This window comes from Lycorma delicatula, chromosome 11 (assembly GCF_047948215.1).
Source record: "Lycorma delicatula isolate Av1 chromosome 11, ASM4794821v1, whole genome shotgun sequence".
In the NCBI taxonomy this organism is placed as follows: domain Eukaryota; kingdom Metazoa; phylum Arthropoda; class Insecta; order Hemiptera; family Fulgoridae; genus Lycorma; species Lycorma delicatula.
The window spans coordinates 45,177,301-45,197,296 of record NC_134465.1 but is presented as its reverse complement, the minus strand read 5'-3'; the positions used below and the strand labels follow the sequence as shown (position 1 = coordinate 45,197,296).

The 19,996-nt window shown below is 33.3% G+C and overlaps 1 protein-coding gene across 2 annotated transcripts in view; it reads left to right on the top strand.

Moving 5' to 3' along the window:
• LOC142332043 (transient-receptor-potential-like protein) overlaps positions 1 to 19,996 on the top strand; it is a 190,276-nt gene that overhangs the window by 77,048 nt on the left and 93,232 nt on the right. For both annotated transcript variants that reach the window (XM_075378148.1, XM_075378147.1), the window contains exon 10: positions 13,173 to 13,428. In XM_075378148.1, the coding sequence (XP_075234263.1) occupies positions 13,173 to 13,428 (256 nt within the window). The remainder of the gene's footprint in view (positions 1 to 13,172; positions 13,429 to 19,996) is intronic.

The window sequence follows — 19,996 nt, the reverse complement described above, 5'->3', positions numbered from 1 at the left end:
CTAAGATAAGGAAATACAAAGGTTGGTTGACACAGAAAAACCTTGCCTGTTGATCAAGATCCAGCAAAGAAGAGCCAATTTCATTGGCCATCTGTTAAGACATGATGAAATGACTAAAATGATATTAGAAGGTGTAAAGGAAAAAAATAACAATACAAGAAGGCTCAAGTTCATCGATCAGATTATGAGAAATATAGGATGTGGTACGCCATAAGGAATTTTTGAGATTTTTGATAATCGGGAAGACTAGAAATCACCTGCAAATTTAATGGCCGGCTGTTGCTAAAATAATGAACGAATCGACTTTAAACTCTATGAGGATGAAATTTATATTATAATTTATGTGAATTAAAGCAGCTTATAAAACTTTACGTCGAAGTTCTAAAGGCTGAAAATAATATATACAAAAAAGCCACAAAAATCGTCCTTCCTTGAGACAGCGATTTCCTTGAGAATGTAAAGGGGGCGTTTATTGTTATTTTAATAAGTTACACAAGCTTCTGTATATATAAAAAAGGAAAAGGTTTGAGGTATAATTATTGCAAACCTATAAAAGTTCAGGTGCATTCTTTCATTTCCCAGATTATAACGACACAGAACTAAAAGTGTTTGATTTCCTATAATGTAATAACATTAGTTTAATTTTTTTTTAAATTCACTATAATAAATAATAATAAAAAGGTAATATTTTATTTATTTGTATATTTTTGTTTATTTACTGTGTAACAAATACATACACGTGCGATCGACTGATAAATAACAATGAGAAAACGTTCCGACAATCCTATTTAAGTTTCTATAGAAACCAATAAACGAAACAATTTATTTTATATAGGTATAAGATAGGTTAAGAAGAATGAATGACCTGTTAGTAAACAGTAATGAAGTACGAGATAAATATCCAACCGCTACGTAACAGTTATCGAACGATAGCGTCTATCGGTAAAGTACTTCTAATACTGCATTAATCTAATGAATTTTGATAAAAAACTTTAAAATCTTTGTTATTTACTATTTATTACATACTTTTCTTTAACTTACAATGGTTCAACCGTGTCTTGAAATCTTGGAACTTTAAATAAAAATCATTTCAACATTGTATAAGGTCATTCATTATACTCGTTCAACGGAGAAATTTTATCTAGCGTCGTAAATAGAGTAAAAATGCAATATTCTATTGTTAATTTCATATATTTTCATATTTTATAATATGTAATACAAGTGGAACATCCTGAGAAAGGGATTATGAATTTATGGAGAATAAGTTGATATTCATCCGTTCAAGTATGACTGTCTATTCAGCAACAAGTGGAACAACCTGAAAAAGGGATTATGAATTTATAGAGAATGAGTTAGTTGATATCCATCCGTTTAAGTATGACTGTCGATTCAGCAACAAGTGGAACATCCTGAAAAAGGGTTTATGAATTTATGAGGAGTAAGTAGATAGTCTTCCGTTTAATTATGACTGTCGATTCAGCAACAAGTGGAACATCCTGAGAAAGGGATTATGAATTTATGGAGAATAAGTTGATATTCATCCGTTCAAGTATGACTGTCTATTCAGCAACAAGTGGAACATCCTGAAAAAGGGTTTATGAATTTATGAGGAGTAAGTAGATAGTCTTCCGTTTAATTATGACTGTCGATTCAGCAACAAGTGGAACATCCTGAGAAAGGGATTATGAATTTATGGAGAATAAGTTGATATTCATCCGTTCAAGTATGACTGTCTATTCAGCAACAAGTGGAACATCCTGAAAAAGGGATTATGATTTTATAGAGAATGAGTTGATATTCATCCGTTTAAGAATGACTGTCGATTCAGCAACAAGTGGAACATCCTGAGAAAGGGATTATGAATTTATGGAGAATAAGTTGATATTCATCCGTTCAAGTATGACTGTCTATTCAGCAACAAGTGGAACATCCTGAAAAAGGGATTATGAATTTATACAGAATGAGTTGATATTCATCCGTTTAAGAATGACTGTCGATTCAGCAACAAGTGGTACATCCTGAGAAAGGGATTATGAATTTATGGAAAATAAGTTGATATCATCCGTTCAAGTATGACTGTCTATTCAGCAACAAGTGGAACATCCTGAAAAAGGGATTATGAATTTATGGAGAATAAGTTGATATTCATCCGTTCAAGTATGACTGTCTATTCAGCAACAAGTGGAACATCCTGAAAAAGGGATTATGAATTTATAGAGAATGAGTTGATATTCATCCGTTTAAGAATGACTGTCGATTCAGCAACAAGTGGAACATCCTGAAAAAGGGATTATGAATTTATAGAGAATGAGTTGATATTCATCCGTTTAAGAATGACTGTCGATTCAGCAACAAGTGGAACATCCTGAAAAAGGGATTATGAATTTATAGAGAATGAGTTGATATTCATCCGTTTAATTATGACTGTCGATTCAGCACGAGTAGATCAGGCTGTAAAAGCAGATTTTCATATAACTGGTGTAAATTTATTTACCTTCTAAAATATATGCCCGCTAAATCATCTGATGTTATAAATAATGGATACCAATACTAATTATCCAGGTTATAATGTAGAATAAAACTACATATAAATACTTTTTTTTTGTACGATAATGAATTAAAACAAATAAAAGTAAAAGCTTACTCGACAGTCTAATAATTTATACAATTAAAACGAAACGATTTTATAACTTAAAAACAATTAAATTTGTTAATTATGATTTCAAAGAACTTAGTTATGTGAAGGAAATAAAAAAAATTAAATAATATAATTCCTCGGAATATATTTTAAAAGAAAGTGTCGAAATACACTGAATTTTGGCAAACGTAAAGAAAAGGAAACAAACAAAATTTTACAGCAATGAAGAAAGTGACAGCGACTAAGCGAAAGAGACGGTTAGCGAAAACCGGTGAAAAATATCATGAAAAAAGCAAATGAAAATAAAATAGCCAAGCGGGGAAGATTGGATATTCAAAAAAATAAAAAAATATTTTAAGCTAATGAAACACTAGAACAGTGTGAAGTTCTTTTGGTATATCGACGCCAGCGCGAATCGCTGGCGTCAATATATATATATATTATTAAAATACCTAGTGTAAATTTTGATAAAAATATTATTTAATTATAACTAAAAAGTAAAAAATAAAAATAAAATTCTTAATTTTTAAAGATGGGTTTTCTTTTAGTTCGTACTAAAAAAAGAAATATAATTTCGTTTTTTTAAAAAATTACCTATAAAAACGTTTTCTATTTACTCATAACTAGAAAGAAAAGCGTAGAGCGCGCTCACATATAATGAGTATATTTTTATTAGAACGCGTCCCAAGATTTTCTTTTTAGTCGTACATAAATATAAAATTTCTTGATAAGTTATTTTTTTGAAACTTTAAATTAAAATTATATCCTACATTTTGAATTAACATTCTTGATAATTAATGAATGTATGTTATAAAATTTCAAATAACAATATTAATATTTCGCCCATCCTTTATAATTTTACAATCCTTAAATAAATAAATTTTCCCAGTTTTGGTGTAATTCCCTTCTACTTATTTTAATATTTAATTTCTCATTATCACTTGTTTTTTAAAATTTTATTTATTTTCAAATTAAATTTCTCTCTTAGCCATAAATCCTGGCTATTCTGTATTTTTTTTACTTTTACTTTTAGTTGCTTATCCTAAACGCAATTTCATCAGGAAATCTTAACACCATTTAAAACAAAATATTTAACCTATTTTTTTATGAGATTACGTGCATCAACTGCGACGGTCACTTTGCCCAACTGTAAATTTGTAGCGTAGAAATATGCCGTAATGTCTGACCGGGATGCGAACTCGGTACATCCCCGGATGAAAGGCCGAGGCGCTACCACTCCGCCGTAATGGAAAATGTGTTGATTGCATCTTTTATATTAACAATTGCGGCCAGTTACATCTTTGTATCACATGTTCCTAATTTGTAGTTGTCAGCAGCCACGGGCAGAAGGAGACCTTCTGTATTCTCCTGTCACTCCTTGCACTGGATCAAATGTGTGAAATCAAAGATCAACACACAGTTACAGATCACGGTCTCCGGTCTAAAAGAGCGTGAGTAGGGCTAAGAGTAAAGGCCCCTTTTCTCGTAACAGGGACTTGCGCCAAGGAGTCGTTGCCTCTCTTTTCGCCGCGATGAGGTGGGTGCGCCAAAACATCTGAATCCCCGCGAAAAGGGTATGAATCGTCTTTAACTGTAAGGGCGCAAAACCATCGTAACAATTCTCAGACAGTAAGATTGTTAAACTGGAGAAGGTACACACCCGACCACCAACTCAAAAATAGCACTGAAAAAGAATTTATACAACGCAAACCTCTTCTTGTGAAAAGACCAGTTGAATTGTTTCTTGATAGACGGCAGCATGCACAGTTTTTTCAAAAAGAAGCCCTACTATTGGTTGCACCATGAATCCGCACACCATACAAGGGAGATTTAAAGAGAATGTGGGCGGGTTTTCAGTACCCCTGATCCGGTAGTTTTTATTATGAATATATCCAACGAAGTGACCACCAGGTTGGTCTAGTGGTGAACGCGTCTTCCCAAATCAGCTGATTTGGAAGTCGAGAGTTCCAGCGTTCAAGTCCTAGTAAAGCCAGCTATTTTTGAACGGACTTGAATACTAGATCGTGGATACCGGTGTTCTTTGGTGGTTGGATTTCAATTAACCACACATCTCAGGAATGGTCGAACTGAGAATGTACAAGACTACACTTCATTTACACTCATATAAATCATCCTCATTCATCCTCTGAAGAATTATCTAAACGGTAGTTACCAGAGGCTAAACAGGAAAAAGAAAGAAAAGAAACACCCACCGAAGTGAAACCGCGTGATTTAATTTGTGAAAAACACCAATATCATTGTTGCCTCTAATGAAGTTCTTGAACCGTTGAGGGTAGTGAACCTTTTAGGATAATCAGCATTAGTTAACTCACGGTAAACCTGTATTCGATAGAATATTTCAGCATTCTCTTCGCTGCAATTTGGGGTTAACCCATTGAAATGTTCTTTTCCCGGCTTAGTCTCCGCAAAGTTTTATAAGATCGTGCAACTGCCGCTTTAATATCCTGTGGGACTGCGTCGTTAAAACTGGGCTTGTTGAGAAACATCAGGGACGTTTCTGGTTTAACACCGCACCCGTTTCGTAAAATTTTACAACTAAATTTTGAATAACATTTTTCTCTGATGCTTCCTTTTGAAATTTCTCCTTGAACTTTCACCGATACACAACATGAGAATCATCTCTAAATAAGTTTCCATCTCGAATAAAAGTTGTTCAACAGTTAATCGTATTTTAACAAACAATGACACACTCTGATCTAGCAACATTTATCTGATTACCATTTATTTCGTAGCTGCCAAACTCTTTGAACGATAAAATTTTCACTGGTGGTAATGACGACATAAAATCGCAGTGTGTTCAGTTTTTTGCTGATAAGAACCAGAAGTTCTGTTTGCGCGAATTGGAAAATATATAATTGATGAAAGTCAGTTAAAAAAAAAAAAATTGAGTTTTAATTCACACAGTAATACCGAAATTAATTTCTTGCCGACCCAATAATTCCATTTAAAATTTTTATAAGTAAATTCTTGTATATAAAGCCGGAAAGTTTGTCTTTTCCTTTCCTTTTCCTGTTTAGCCTCCGGTAATTACCGTTCAGATAATACTTCAAAGGATGATATGTATAAGTGTAAATGAAGTGTAGTCTTGTACAGTCTCAGTTTGACCATTACTGAGATGGATATGTGGTTAATTGAAACCCAACCACCAAAGAACACCGGAATCCACGATCTAGTATTCAAATCAGTATAAAAATAGCTGGCTTTACTAGGACTTGAACGCTGGAACTATCGACTTCCAAATCAGCTGATTTGGGAAGACGCGTTCACCACTAGACCAACCTGGTGGTCACTTCGATGGGTATATTCATAATAAAAACTATCGGATCAGGGGTACTGAAAACCCGCCCACATTCTCTTTAAATCTCCCTTGTATGGTGTGCGGTTCATGGCGCAACTAATAGTAGGACTTCTTTTTGAAAAAAAACTGTGGATGCTGCCGTCTATCAAGAAACAATTCAACTGGTCTTTTCACAAGAAGAGGTTTGCGTTGTATAAATTCTTTTTCAGTGCTATTTTTGAGCTGGTGGTCGAGTGTGTACCTTCCCAAGTTTAACAATCTTACTGTCTGAGAATTGTTACAATGGTTTTGCGCCCTTAATGTTAAAGACGATTCATACCCTTTTCGCGGGGATTCAGATGTTTTGGCGCACCCACCTCATCGCGGCGAAAAGAGAGGCAACGACTCCTGGTCGCATGCCCCTGTTACGAGAAAAGGGGCCTTTACTCTTAGCCCTACTCACGCTCTTTTAGACCGGAGACCGTGATCTGTAACTGTGTGTTGATCTTTGATTTCACACATTTGATCCAGTGCAAGGAGTGACAGGAGAATACAGAAGGTCTCCATCTGCCCGTGGCTGCTGACAACTACAAATTAGGAACAAGTGATACAAAGATGTAACTGGCCGCAATTCTTAAAAGATGCAATCAACACATTTTCCATTACGGCGGAGTGGTAGCGCCTCGGCCTTTCATCCGGGGATGTCCCGAGTTCGCATCCCGGTCAGACATTACGGCATATTTCATACGCTACAAATTTACATTTGGGCAAAATGACCGTAGCAGTTGATGCACGTAATCTCATAAAAAAATAGATTAATTATTTTGTTTTAAATGGTGTTAAGATTTCCTGATGAAATTGCGTTTAGGATAAGCAACTAAAAGTAAAAGTAAAAAAAATACAGAATAGCCAGGATTTATGGCTATGAGAGAAATATGATTAGAAATAAAATAAAATTTAAAAAAACATGTGATAATGAGAAATTAAATATTAAAATAAGTAGAAAAACTGGGCAAATTTATTTATTTAAGTATTGTAAAATTATAAAGATGGGCGAAATATTATTAACATTGTTATTTGAAATTTTATAACATACATTCATTAATTATCAAGAATGTTAATTCAAAAATTATAATTAAAATATACTCATTATATGTGAGCGCGCTCTACGCTTTTCTTTCTAGTTATGAGTAAATAGAAAACGTTTTTATAGGTAATTTTTTAAAAAAACGAAATTATATTTCTTTTTTTAGTACGAACTAAAAGAAAAGCCATCTCTAAAAATTAAGAATTTTATTTTTATTTTTTACTTTTTAGTTATAATTAAATAATATTTTTATCAAAATTTACACTAGGTATTTTAATAATAATATATATATATATATATATATAGAACTTCACACTGTTCTAGTGTTTCATTAGCTTAAAATATTTTTTTATTTTTTTGAATATCCAATCTTCCCCGCTTGGCTATTTTATTTTCATTTGCTTTTTTCGTGATATTTTTTACCGGTTTTCTCTAACCGTTTCTTTCGCTTAGTCGCTGTCACTTTCTTCATTGCTGTAAAATTTTGTTTGTTTCCTTTTCTTTACGTTTGCCAAAATTCAGTGTATTTCGACACTCTTTTAAAATATATTCCGAGGAATTTTATTAATTAATTTTTTTTATTTCCTTCACATAACTAAGTTCTTTGCAATCATAACTGAACAAATTTAATTGTTTTTAAGTTATAAAATCGTTTCGTTTTAATTGTATAAATTATTAGACTGTCGAGTAAGCTTTTACTTTTGTTTTAATTCATTATCGTACAAATAAAAAGTATTTATATGTAGTTCTATTCTACATTATAACCTGGATAATTAGTAATGGTACCCATTATTTATAACATCTTTACTAGACTTTACTAGGATTTGAACGCTGGAACTCTCGACTTCTAAATAAGCTGATTTGGAAAGACGCGTTCAACAATAGACTAACCTAGTGGGTTCGGAAAGTTTTGTCTGTTTGTTTGCAACATCTCGCGTGAACCAACAACTGATCGCTTTCATATTTGCAGGGTACATTCGTGTTAACCCTAGCTCCCTACGGAAGTGAAGTTTTGAATTAAAAACATTCATTAAAAAGAAAAGGTTAATCCTTTTATTCATTATTATATTTCTGTCACCAAGGCAACAAGAATATTTTGAACTTTTTGTCCTCAAAGTATGTGCACTTTAGTTACCATGTTACTACTATTCTGTTTTTTGTAATTTAGTTTCTTTTTCAGGTTTCTATAAAGCCTGCATACTTTAATTGTTATTTATTAGTATTATTTTCGCACTCATGAGGATAATGAACGCTATGGAGATCCGTGGGGCGGAGCCCACTGGACAGACGGAATGGCGAGCGAAGCGATCTCTGCGCCTCTAGGGGGGGTAGGTCCCGTGGCCCCCGTTAGATTTTTTCTTAAGTGCAGTAATACGCCCTCATTGAGAGGTTTTCAACGATATATCATAATTAGTACTTATTGTCACTGGTTCCAGAGATATAGGCAAAATAAGATTTGCCTTAATTAAATTAAAAAAATAAAAATTAAAGAAATATTTGGATCTTAGAGGAAGGCACATCAGTTCGAATCCGACTTCGTTTCCTTTTTAATTTAAATATTTTGATTTATTAATAATTATTAACCTCTCTAATTGTAAACAATTTTTACGATGAATAACAACGATTGAATAAGAGAAAAAAATGAAAAAAGTGTGTATGTGTGTGTGTGTATGTATATATATTCCGGGTGCGCTTTTGTTTCCGCAAGAGCGTAAAACATGATTAATAACTTTTTAAATTAATTAAATTTTTGTAATTATGTTTGAAGCGCATCTTCTTTTCATTGCGGTCATCAGTCATTTGACTGGTTTGATATATATCCACATACCTTTATGTTAAAATAAAATAACATTTATTAAAATAAAACATATTAACATTTATTAAATTCTAAATTATGTATTTTATGTATTCCAGTCTTTATTTTCCTTTATAGTTTTTGTGTAGTTATTATTTATATAGTTATATATTACTTATCTACTTTTAACTATAACCAAATTAACTAACATAGATTCTTTATTACATGATTTATCACCAGCCTATTTTTGCCTCTAGATGTTTCTTCCATAAATTTTCTTTCTTTCCTATTACGCCTTAAGACGTTTTTGTATGAAATTTAATCGATCTACCTAGTTTTTATACCTTCCTGCTATAACGCATTTCAAAAACGTTTCACTTCTTTACTTTTTTATTATTATATCTATTGTCTAAGTTTTAATACTGTAGATCGCTCACAAATATTTTTTAAAACTTTTTGTAATTTTTAGATTCATATTGGGTAATAACAGAGTGCTTTTCTCCATGAAAGCTTTATCGTTACTGTTCAAATCTGCTTGTAATGTTTGTACTATTTCGCCCATCCTTTGTAATTTTACAATCCTCAAATAAATAAATTTTGCCAGTTTTGGTGTAATCCCCTCATACTTATTTTAAAATCTAATTCCTCATTATCCTTCATTATAACACATGTTTTTTAAATTTTATTTATTTTCAAATTAAATTTCTCTCTTAGCCATAAATCCTGGATATTCTGTATTTTTTTTTTTTTTACTTTACTTTTAGTTGTTTATCCTAAACGCAATCTTATCAGGAAATCTTAACACCGTTTAAAACAAAATATTTAATCTATTTTTTAGAGATTACGTGCATCAACTGCTACGGTCATTTTGCCCTAATGTAAATTTGTAGCGTATGAAATATGCCGTAATGTCTGACCCGTATATTCAATACATATTCATCCACACCGTAGTTGTCCTCTGCCCGAGTTCAGTGGAGTCCCAACAGCTTCTTCGACACCGACCCTTTAGGACCCCCTCCCCATGCATCAGCTGCCGAACTGTCCACCTCCTTCAAGCGGTGATGCAGAGACACGTCCATGTTGGTCTTCTTCAGTCATCTTCACTTTTAAAATGTTGTAACACATCTTGGATACAGCATTCCAACCGGATTCTGAGAAGACTATCCGCCCACAATGCGCTTCTCGTCGAGTGGCCCGGTGATAGTTAGAGTCGTCTCTCCACCTCCCGTCGGATTCAATGAAATATCACATGCGCGGGCGTGTCTATAGCTCAAAAATATCGACATGCATCGATATCAAATCTCCTAATTTTCACCCGGTAGGAATTGAACCGTGTCCGGTTAAGAACTGGGTTGTCTAAAAAAATCCACCTCATCATGTTTCTTGTTAATCCACTTCTTGATATCAGGAGTCAGTGTGTAGATCCAGCGGCCACCTGCCGCTCGATCCCACCTTTCCTGCAATCTGTCCAACAAAGCACACCATACAACCATCTTTGGAGTACCCCTCCTTCTCCCCAAGAGCTCCCCTATCTTCAAATCTAACGGAGGAATTCCGGATACCTCAAATATAACCTCAGCCGACACCGTTTTGTAGCTTGCCGTCACACGCAATGCGATACGCCGCTAAGTATGTCCAGCGGACACAATCTTTATTGAGTGTGTTCAGTTTCAATAATTGTTGAAAGCAAACAACTGAATCGATCTTTGGTGCTTTGGAAGCGGCTCAAAGTACTACACACCTTTGTAATCCTACAAAACTGATAGCGTGGTTTTTTTTTATGCAATTCACCTTTCGATTTGCTTGTTCCGGCTCATCAAACTTAGAGCGTGATCGTTTTCAATCGACATTATCGTAGACGATCCAATTTTAATCACCGGCGATGATTCGTTTCAAGAAAGGGTCGACTTCATTGCGTTTGAGATACGTTCTGCAAAAATCGATTCGTCGTTATGTTAACTTCTTTCAATACATGCGGAAACCCAAATATTGAGCATCTTAACGAATCCAAGACATTCAACGTGATTTTTAATCGTCGTGTGCGATTCATTTAACCTGTTTGCGATCTTTCGCACGGTTATATGAGGATCCGATTTAATTACAGTTTTGATTTGGTTTTTATCGACTTAACTAAGACAACAAGAACGTCGGTCACCTTCGAGTGTCCGATTTTCACTGTACAGATTTTGACAAACAACCCATAAATTTAACCTATCTCTCGGTGAGCTTCAGCAGTTTTCTTGGCTTTACGGAAATAAAAAAATAAAATATGTCGAAGATGTTCGCTTTTGCATGCAGTGTTAAAAATTGATCGTAAACAAGCAGGAGCAAACAAAATTATTCGCCATCTGCTTCTAAGATTTTATAAAAGTGACGGCTAGGCTAAAAAAAAAATCATAACTTTGAAAAGTCCTTTAAAACAAACATAAAGCTATTTGTGAAAACCGAAATTACTTTATCGTCGACACCAATATTTCAAGTATAAAAGATTCAAAAATCTATTATTTTTATAATAAAAAATAAATAAATTTGAACACCGATGGTTAAACGCATCGCCGGTTAAATTATAAAACAAAAAATCGACAAATACTGATCTCTCAATTATGTAACCCTTTCAAAATCCTTTACATGTTTGTTTATATTTTTGTTTAAGCGTTATATATACGTATAAAACAACCCAGTTGTCGTGTAAAAGGATTGAGAGAGGGGTTTTGTTTCAAACTTTAATTTCAATGATTTAAAATAAAACGAATCAGAAATAAATTTAAATCTAAATCGATTTGCGTTTTCGTTTGTTCATTTTGTAATTTACTTTACAAAGAAATTTAATTGGTGTTTTGTTATAACTGAAAGTAATATAAATTATATATAAAACTAAAATAATAAAACGAAATACTATTGAAACTTATTGCATAATGTACCAGGTAAAAACAATGTGTAGGCTGCTTTATCAAATTTTTATTTTATAATTTCTTCGTTTCTAGGTTAATTTTATGTAATACCTTTAATTAACTCATTATAAATGTTCAACTTATTTTATTATTTATTGGAAATCTAAGCGTAATTCATTAATTTATATACAAGAATTTTGTTTTAAATTTTTAAATTAAATAAAAAGAAAACCAACCCAGTTATTAAAGTCATCATAAAAATTATTACCATGAACTCCTAATTTTAATTGATTTTTATTAAATAATAATAATAATAACATTAATATAATTATAAAGGGTTTATCTAATATTTCGTTAAGTATTTTAAAGATTAGTACATGAGAAACGACATAATAAATTTTTTTTTTTTTGTCTTCATCTTGGGAATCTAGATAGGGAATCTTGGAAAGCTTTCCAAGATTCCCTATCTAGTGCTAGTCGTTTCATTTCAGTATACCCGCTACATCCTACATTCCTAACAATTTGTTTTACATATTCCAAACGTGGCCTGCCTACACAATTTTTCCCTTCTACCTGTCCTTCCAAAATTAAAGCGACTATCCAGGATGCCTTAGTATGTGGCCTATAAGTCTGTCTCTTCTTTTAACTATTTTTTTTCCAAATGCTTCTTTCTTCATCTATTTGCCGCAATACCTCTTCATTTGTCACTTTATCCACCCATCTGATTTTTAACATTCTCCTATAGCACCGCATTTCAAAAGCTTCTAATCTCTTCTTCTCAGATACTCCGATCGTCCAAGTTTCCCTTCCATATAAAGCGACACTCCAAAGATACACTTTCAAAAATCTTTTCCTGACATTTAAATTAATTTATGATGTAAACAAATTATATTTCTTACTGAAGGCTCGTTTAGCTTGTGCTATTCGGCATTTTATATCGCTCCTGCTTCGTCCATCTTTAGTAATTCTGCTTCCAAATAACAAAATTCTTCTACCTCCATAATCTTTTCTCCTCCGATTTTCACATTCAGCGGTCCATCTTTGTTATTTCTACTACATTTCATTACTTTTGTTTTGTTCTTGTTTATTTTCATGCGATAGTTCTTGCATGAACTATCTGAGCAGTTCATTGTTTCTTCTAAATCCTTTTTACTCTCGGCTAGAATTACTATATCATCAGCAAATCGTAGCATCTTTATCTTTTCACCTTGTACTGTTACTCCGAATCTAAATTGTTCTTTAACACCATTAACTGCTAGTTCCATGTAAAGAGTAAAAAGTAACGGAGATAGGGAACATCCTTGTCGGACTCCCTTTCTTATTATGGCTTCTTTCTTATGTTCTTCAATTGTTACTGTTGCTGTTTGGTTCCTGTACATGTTAGGAACCATATATATAGTCGTTTTGCCTATATATATATATATATATATATAAGCTCTCTTACCTTTTTATGTTTATAACAGGATTCATATGGCAAGAAACGATGGAAATTTATGTTGAAGGAATAAAAAGTTACCTACGCAACATGTGGAATTTTATCGATTTTACCAGAAATATGTTTTACGTCATGGTCTTCATATTAAGATGCGCAGCTTACATGCAACAACGTCAAGAAATCGCAAAAGATCCGGCAACAGCGTATATACCAAGAGAACAATGGGATGCATTCGATCCACAATTAATTGCTGAAGGAGCTTTCGCCGCAGCTAATATATTCAGGTTAGTAACTTATTAATGGTAATAGTATCTTAATACTATGTATTAAGATATTTAGGAGGTTGATCACGTAAGAATGATTTATACAATAATGAATATTAATTACTATACGAATTTATGTATATATAGGGTCATTCACGGGAACCGGATGTTTTTGAAGTGGGTTGTACTCGGGCGTTCGTGGTGGGAGGGGCACATGGCTGGTGTCTGACGTTTCCTGTATTCATAGCATTTGCATTTTAGTCGCCGAGATGGAGCCGTGGACGCTAGACCAACGCCTGTACGAGTATGACAGTTTTGTGCGAAATGACGAATCCGTAACTGCTGTTCAGCGAGATTTCCGCCGTCAATTTAATAACCATCGTAATGCAAGTGTCCCTTCTCGTAACACAATATTGCGACGGGTAAACAACCTTCGAACAAGCGGTTCAATATTGAAGAAAAAACCACCGGATCCCCAACGAACTGCTAGTAGTCCGGAGAACATCGAACGAGTAAGGGAAGCCATTGTCAGAAGCCCACGCCACTCTATTCAGAGGCATTCAGCAACGCTACATATGAGCACAAGTACGGTAAAACGAATTCTGCATACAGAACTGTATTTCCATCCTTACAAGATAGTCGTCGTGCAGCAATTAAACGAGCAAGATTTCACGCAGCGATTACAATTTTGTCGACAAAGGCTTACCGTTTTTGAAGAAAATGAAAATTTGTTATTGTTAATGAGTGACGAAGCCCATTTTCATCTGAATGGCTTCGTCAACAAACAGAATTTCCGGTATCGGGCAGAAAGAAACCCACATCAGCTTCACGAGAGACCACTTCATAGCCCAAAGGTGACTGTCTGGTGTGCAATAGGAAAGGTCGGTGTTATTGGACAATATTTTTTTGTAGAAAATGACATTGCCGTAACTGTAACAGCTGATCGTTACATTGCGATGTCGAATACGTTTTTCATCCCTGAGTTACGAAACCCGGGAATCGATTTTCAAAATGTGTTATTTCAGCAGGATGGAGCTATAGCGCAAACAGCGAGGGCAACGATGGCTGTTCTCCATAACTTATTTCCGGGACGGATCGTTTCCAGATTCGGCGACATTCCTTGGCCCCCTCGGTCCTCCGACTTGAGTAGTTGTGATTTTTTTCTGTGGGGGTTTCTGAAATCGCGTGTGGACGGCAATAAACCGCGTACATTGGAGGACCTAAAGATCGCAATTCGTCATCACGTCATCCAGATTGATGTAGACGTGCTGCAAAGAATTGAGGCCGGTTACCATGAAAGGCTACAACAATGTATTGCCCAAAATGGATATCACTTGCCGGACATAATTTTTCGTTCATGAGTAAGTAACAAATGCTTTGATTTAACAAGTGTTTCAGTACCAATAAAACTTTTTTAAAGTAAATATTCAATTTTTTATGATTATCTTAAAAACACCCGGTTCCCGTGAATGATCCTGTATATAGAAAAAATTAATTACGCATTCAAAGCATTCATCTCCCATGTTTAGATTTATTTTTATTTATAATTTGTTTATTATAAAAGTTACAACAAAAAGTTATTAAAAAAAGTTATAGATAATACTATTATCTACAAAAAAGTTCTTTGAACAATTTTTGTGGGAGTTATAGTTTCAAGTTAAACGAAAAGACAGATTAAACTGTTATTTTCAAGATGGTAGCCGAATGGGGGATCCCTCCCAACCCCCAAGACTAGAATTTAAACTCAGGTTTCACCCTTTTACATGATAAAATAAACCACTACCTATCCACAATGCACATTTTACCTTTTAATAACTCCAGATTTACTGTACTAGTAATTGTTTACCCGTTCCTGATGCGATTTACATTTTATATTAATCAGAATAAAAGATTTATTTGTTGTTATTTTTAGAAACATAAATTATTAATTAATTTGAGTACTTCGATTTATTTTAACTCTGAATGAAGAAAATTTGTTACGTATTAGTAAATCTTTAACCTAACGTACACATATACAGAATGATTCAGGATGATAGGGCAATACTTGACAACTCATTCTAGAGGCTAAAAATAAGAAAAATGTTCATATAAACATAGATCCGAAAACGTTTCGTTAGCAAGTTATACAGAGTGGAAGATTTCACCCGAGTTTCAGCTCCTCCGGGTAAATTAAGGCTTTCTGAGATTCTGGGAAGGTCAATTAAGGGATAAATTCAATTGTTTCTTATGGTTTTTGAGCTTAAAATTTTATTTGTTTTCTGTTGACATTATTTACATCAATCTTCTTATAATTAAATTCTCTACAATTTATGTTTAAAAAACGTATGATTTATTGCCAATTTAACAACGTTATTGTACGGCAAACCTAAAAAAAAGTGTTTTTGACCCTATTTTTGGCGTTTTACATGGGTTATCTTAGAAACTAAGAGACATACAGTTCTGGGACCTATTTTTTTCGATTTCCCAGCGTTTTCAGACCTATGTTTATATGAACTTTTTTTTTTATTTTTAGCCTCTAAAATGAGTTGCCAAAGTATTGCCCTATCCTCCTGAATCAACCTGTATTTATACGTTAATTTAATAAAGTATTAATTTATCAAAGCAAATTAATGAAAAATTAGTACCGTTTAGAATGTATGTGTCATGTAAAATCCCCCCTTCATTTGTACGAACAGGAATATTTTAGGAATAATAAAATTAAAGATGACCTAATCTTCTCGCAATCTTACACTAAAAGTGACTGTTACACTCTTTAAAACACATAACTAAAACAACTTAAACAGAAGTGGTTCTATTCCTCCTTCTTTTGAATAAATAGAAAACTAACAGTTCTTTACAAATTATTACTACTCTAATGTTCGGTAATTAAATTTTTTCACTGAAATTGATAATGAACAGCTAAGGTCGAGGTACTTGCTACGTCAAACGACTTATACACTTGTATAATAGTGCCATGGGACATACGCCTAAAAAAATATATGTGGTTAATCTGTGTATTTGTGTGGGTGTGTGTTTATATAGACATCCAAACACGCGCACACGTAATGAAAACGTGACGCACGAGTTTAATCCGATTATAATTTCTATGAATAAAAATACATTACTTAATATATAAACCAGTATTTTTAAACATATTATTGCTTGCGGCTCCAAAAATATAACTTAAAATTCTAACTCTATAGGATAAACACACTACAAGAGAGATGAATGACCTTTACACCATTAAAAAAATAAATAAATAATAATAATAAATAAAACATATCTGAAATAACCATGTTCAGGATAACGGTTTTTTTTATATTTTTTTTTATAAACCACCAAAAGCTATAATTTTTATGTTATAAATACAAAAATTATTTTTTCAATTAAAATTTTGATTTTCTTATAAGAAGGATTCACTATATTCTGATAGAATTGTAATATTTTCATTATTGTGTAAACCATTTTTTTTTTTTTTTTTTTTACTTTTTTTTCATAGATAAGTTATTTCCGGATAGTTAATAAACAAAAAAGCAACATTTTTAAACATAGAAACCTTTTCAATTTAATACCATTTATATTATAATTACCAGACAAAGCGACTAAACTGTATACGAAATATTTACTTTTGTAAGTATCATCTGTAGACAACACAAAAGAACTCAGTTCCATAAAATATACTGCACATATACAGATGGATAAAAGATTCATTTACTGCCATATCACTAAACAAAATAAGTAAAAATAAAAAAAAACAAAGTTAAAAAAAAACAAAAATTCGCATTGTGTGTGTGGGTGTGTGTGTGCGCGCACGTGTACGTGCGTGTAAAGATTCGGAAGAAAAATAGCTCACAACTTTAAAAGTCTGGATACAATGTCTTACGAACAAATGATGCCGATGCCCTGGAATATATATATATATATATATATATATATATAAACCCTCAAGGTATGAGTGGGTCGCGAAGTGAAGGGTGTGCGAAACGTTCATCTGGAACTATTAGATTAGGGACAGGATAGGTAACTCCTTAGCAACCCACCGGGTTGGTCTAATGGTGAACGCGTCTTCCCAAATCAGCTGATTTGGAAGCCGAGAGTTCCAGCGTTCAAGTCCTTGTAAGGCCAGTTATTTTTACACGGATTTGAATACTAGATCATTGATACCGGTGTTCTTTGGTGGTTGGGTTTCAATTAACCACACATCTCAGGAATGGTCGAACTGAGAATGTACAAGACTACACTTCATTTACACTCATACATATCATCCTCATTCTTCCTCTGAAGTATTATCTAAACGGTAGTTACTGGAGGCTAAACAGAAAAAAGAGAGGTAACTCCTTAGCGGTTATCCGGAAGAGGAATGTCGATGTGTCCTACTGAAGATGGGGAGACCCTGGTGGGAAAGCCCCAGAAGGCGGTTAGCTAGGGCGGATACTGCCACGACACTCCGAGGTGAGTTTGTGTTTTGCTTAACGGCGAGGACCGGTTGCCTTGGGGGTGATTAAAAAATTCTTTTCCTAAGAATTTAAAATTTTTCTCAAATATACTCGTACTCTGAATACTGCATAAATGTTATAGTAAAACCATCATTTGAAGGATGTGAAATCAGACCCAAATTTTTTTACTGAAGATTTTGACATTTTTTCACAAATTTACTTTAATTAAATATTGCATAATTAAGTCATTAATATTTTAAACCCGTTTGACGTATTTGAAATAAAAATCTTACAACCGCAAAGCCAGAAAAGTTATGCAACCTCTTTAATGGCTACTTTTTAACATTGAACAATTTAAACGTATTGGTATATCAAACTCCCATCTTCCTACTAGGAAGCTGATTTTAAAACATATAGCCAGGCTTTTTCCCGCTTTATATATATATATATATATATATATATATATTATTAATATATAACTAGTATATATATAACTAATATATATTTAACTAGTCATGCATCAAAAATCTTAACTAGAATTTTATACAGAAGAATTGAGAGGAGAGTGGAAGAAGTGTTAGGAGAAGACCAATTTGGTTTCAGGAAAAGTATAGGGACAAGGGAAGCAATTTTAGGCCTCAGATTAATAGTAGAAGGAAGATTAAAGAAAAACAAACCAACATACTTGGCGTTTATAGACCTAGAAAAGGCTTTCGATAATGTAGACTGGAATAAAATGTTCACATTTAAAAAAAATTAAGGTTCAAATACAGAGATAGAAGAACAATTGCTAACATGTGCAGGAACCAAACAGCAACAATAACAATTGAAGAACATAAGAAAGAAGCCCTAATAAGAAAGGGTGTCCGACAAGGATGTTCCCTATCGCCGTTACTTTTTAATCTTTACATGGAACTAGCAGTTAATGATGTTAAAGAACAATTTAGATTCGGAGTAACAGTACAAGGTAAAAAGATAAAGATGCTACGATTTGCTGATGATATAGTAATTCTAGCCGAGAGTAAAAAGGATTTAGAAGAAACAATGAACGGCATAGATGAAGTCCTACGCAAGAACTATCGCATGAAAATAAACAAGAAGAAAACAAAAGTAATGAAATGTAGTAGAAATAACAAAGATGGAACACTGAATGTGAAAATAGGAGGAGAAAAGATTATGGAGGTAGAAGAATTTTGTTATCTGGGAAGTAGAATTACTAAAGATGGACGAAGCAGGAGCGATATAAAATGCCGAATAGCACAAGCGAAACGCGCCTTCAGTAAGAAATATAATTTGTTTACATCAAAAATTAATTTAAATGTCAGGAAAAGATTTTTGAAAGTGTATGTTTGGAGTGTCGCTTTATATGGAAGTGAAACTTGGACAATCAGAGTATCTGAGAAGAAAAGATTAAAAGCTTTTGAAAGGTGGTGCTATAGGAGAATGTTAAAAATCAGATGGGTGGATAAAGTGACAAATGAAGAGGTGTTGCGGCAAATCGATGAAGAAAGTAGCATTTTGAAAAATATAGTTAAAAGAAGAGACAGACTTATAGGCCACATACTAAGGCATCCTGGAATAGTCGCTTTAATATTGGAAGGACAGGTAGAAGGAAAAAATTGTGTAGACAGGCCACGTTTGGAGTATGTAAAACAAATTGTTGGGGATGTAGGATGTAGAGGGTATACTGAAATGAAACGACTAGCACTAGATAGGGAATCTTGGAGAGCTGCATCAAACCAGTCAAATGACTGAAAACAAAAAAAAAGACAAAAAAAAAAAATATTATTAATATTATTGGACTTGATGAATTACTCGTAATTCACGACAGAAGCTCGAAGCTTGAACGTGAAATAAAAATGGAAATAGAAATTTTTGTAGCGTATGAAAAATGTCATGCCTTACCGGAATTTGAACCTTGGATCTTCGGATGAAAGACCGAGGTGACCATTCCGCAATGGAAATCGGAGAATATTATGTTACTTATACGAGTATTATAATTTTTTTTTTTTTTTTTTAATTTCTTGAGTCTTTTTATGTACAACTGTTTGTTTGCTAATTTATAAAAAATAAATTATGGACGAATCATTTCAATTGCTTAACTTTTAAAATTATCAAAATATTCTTGACAGACAAACACGCGCGCGCGCGCGCGCGCGCAAACACTCCATTTT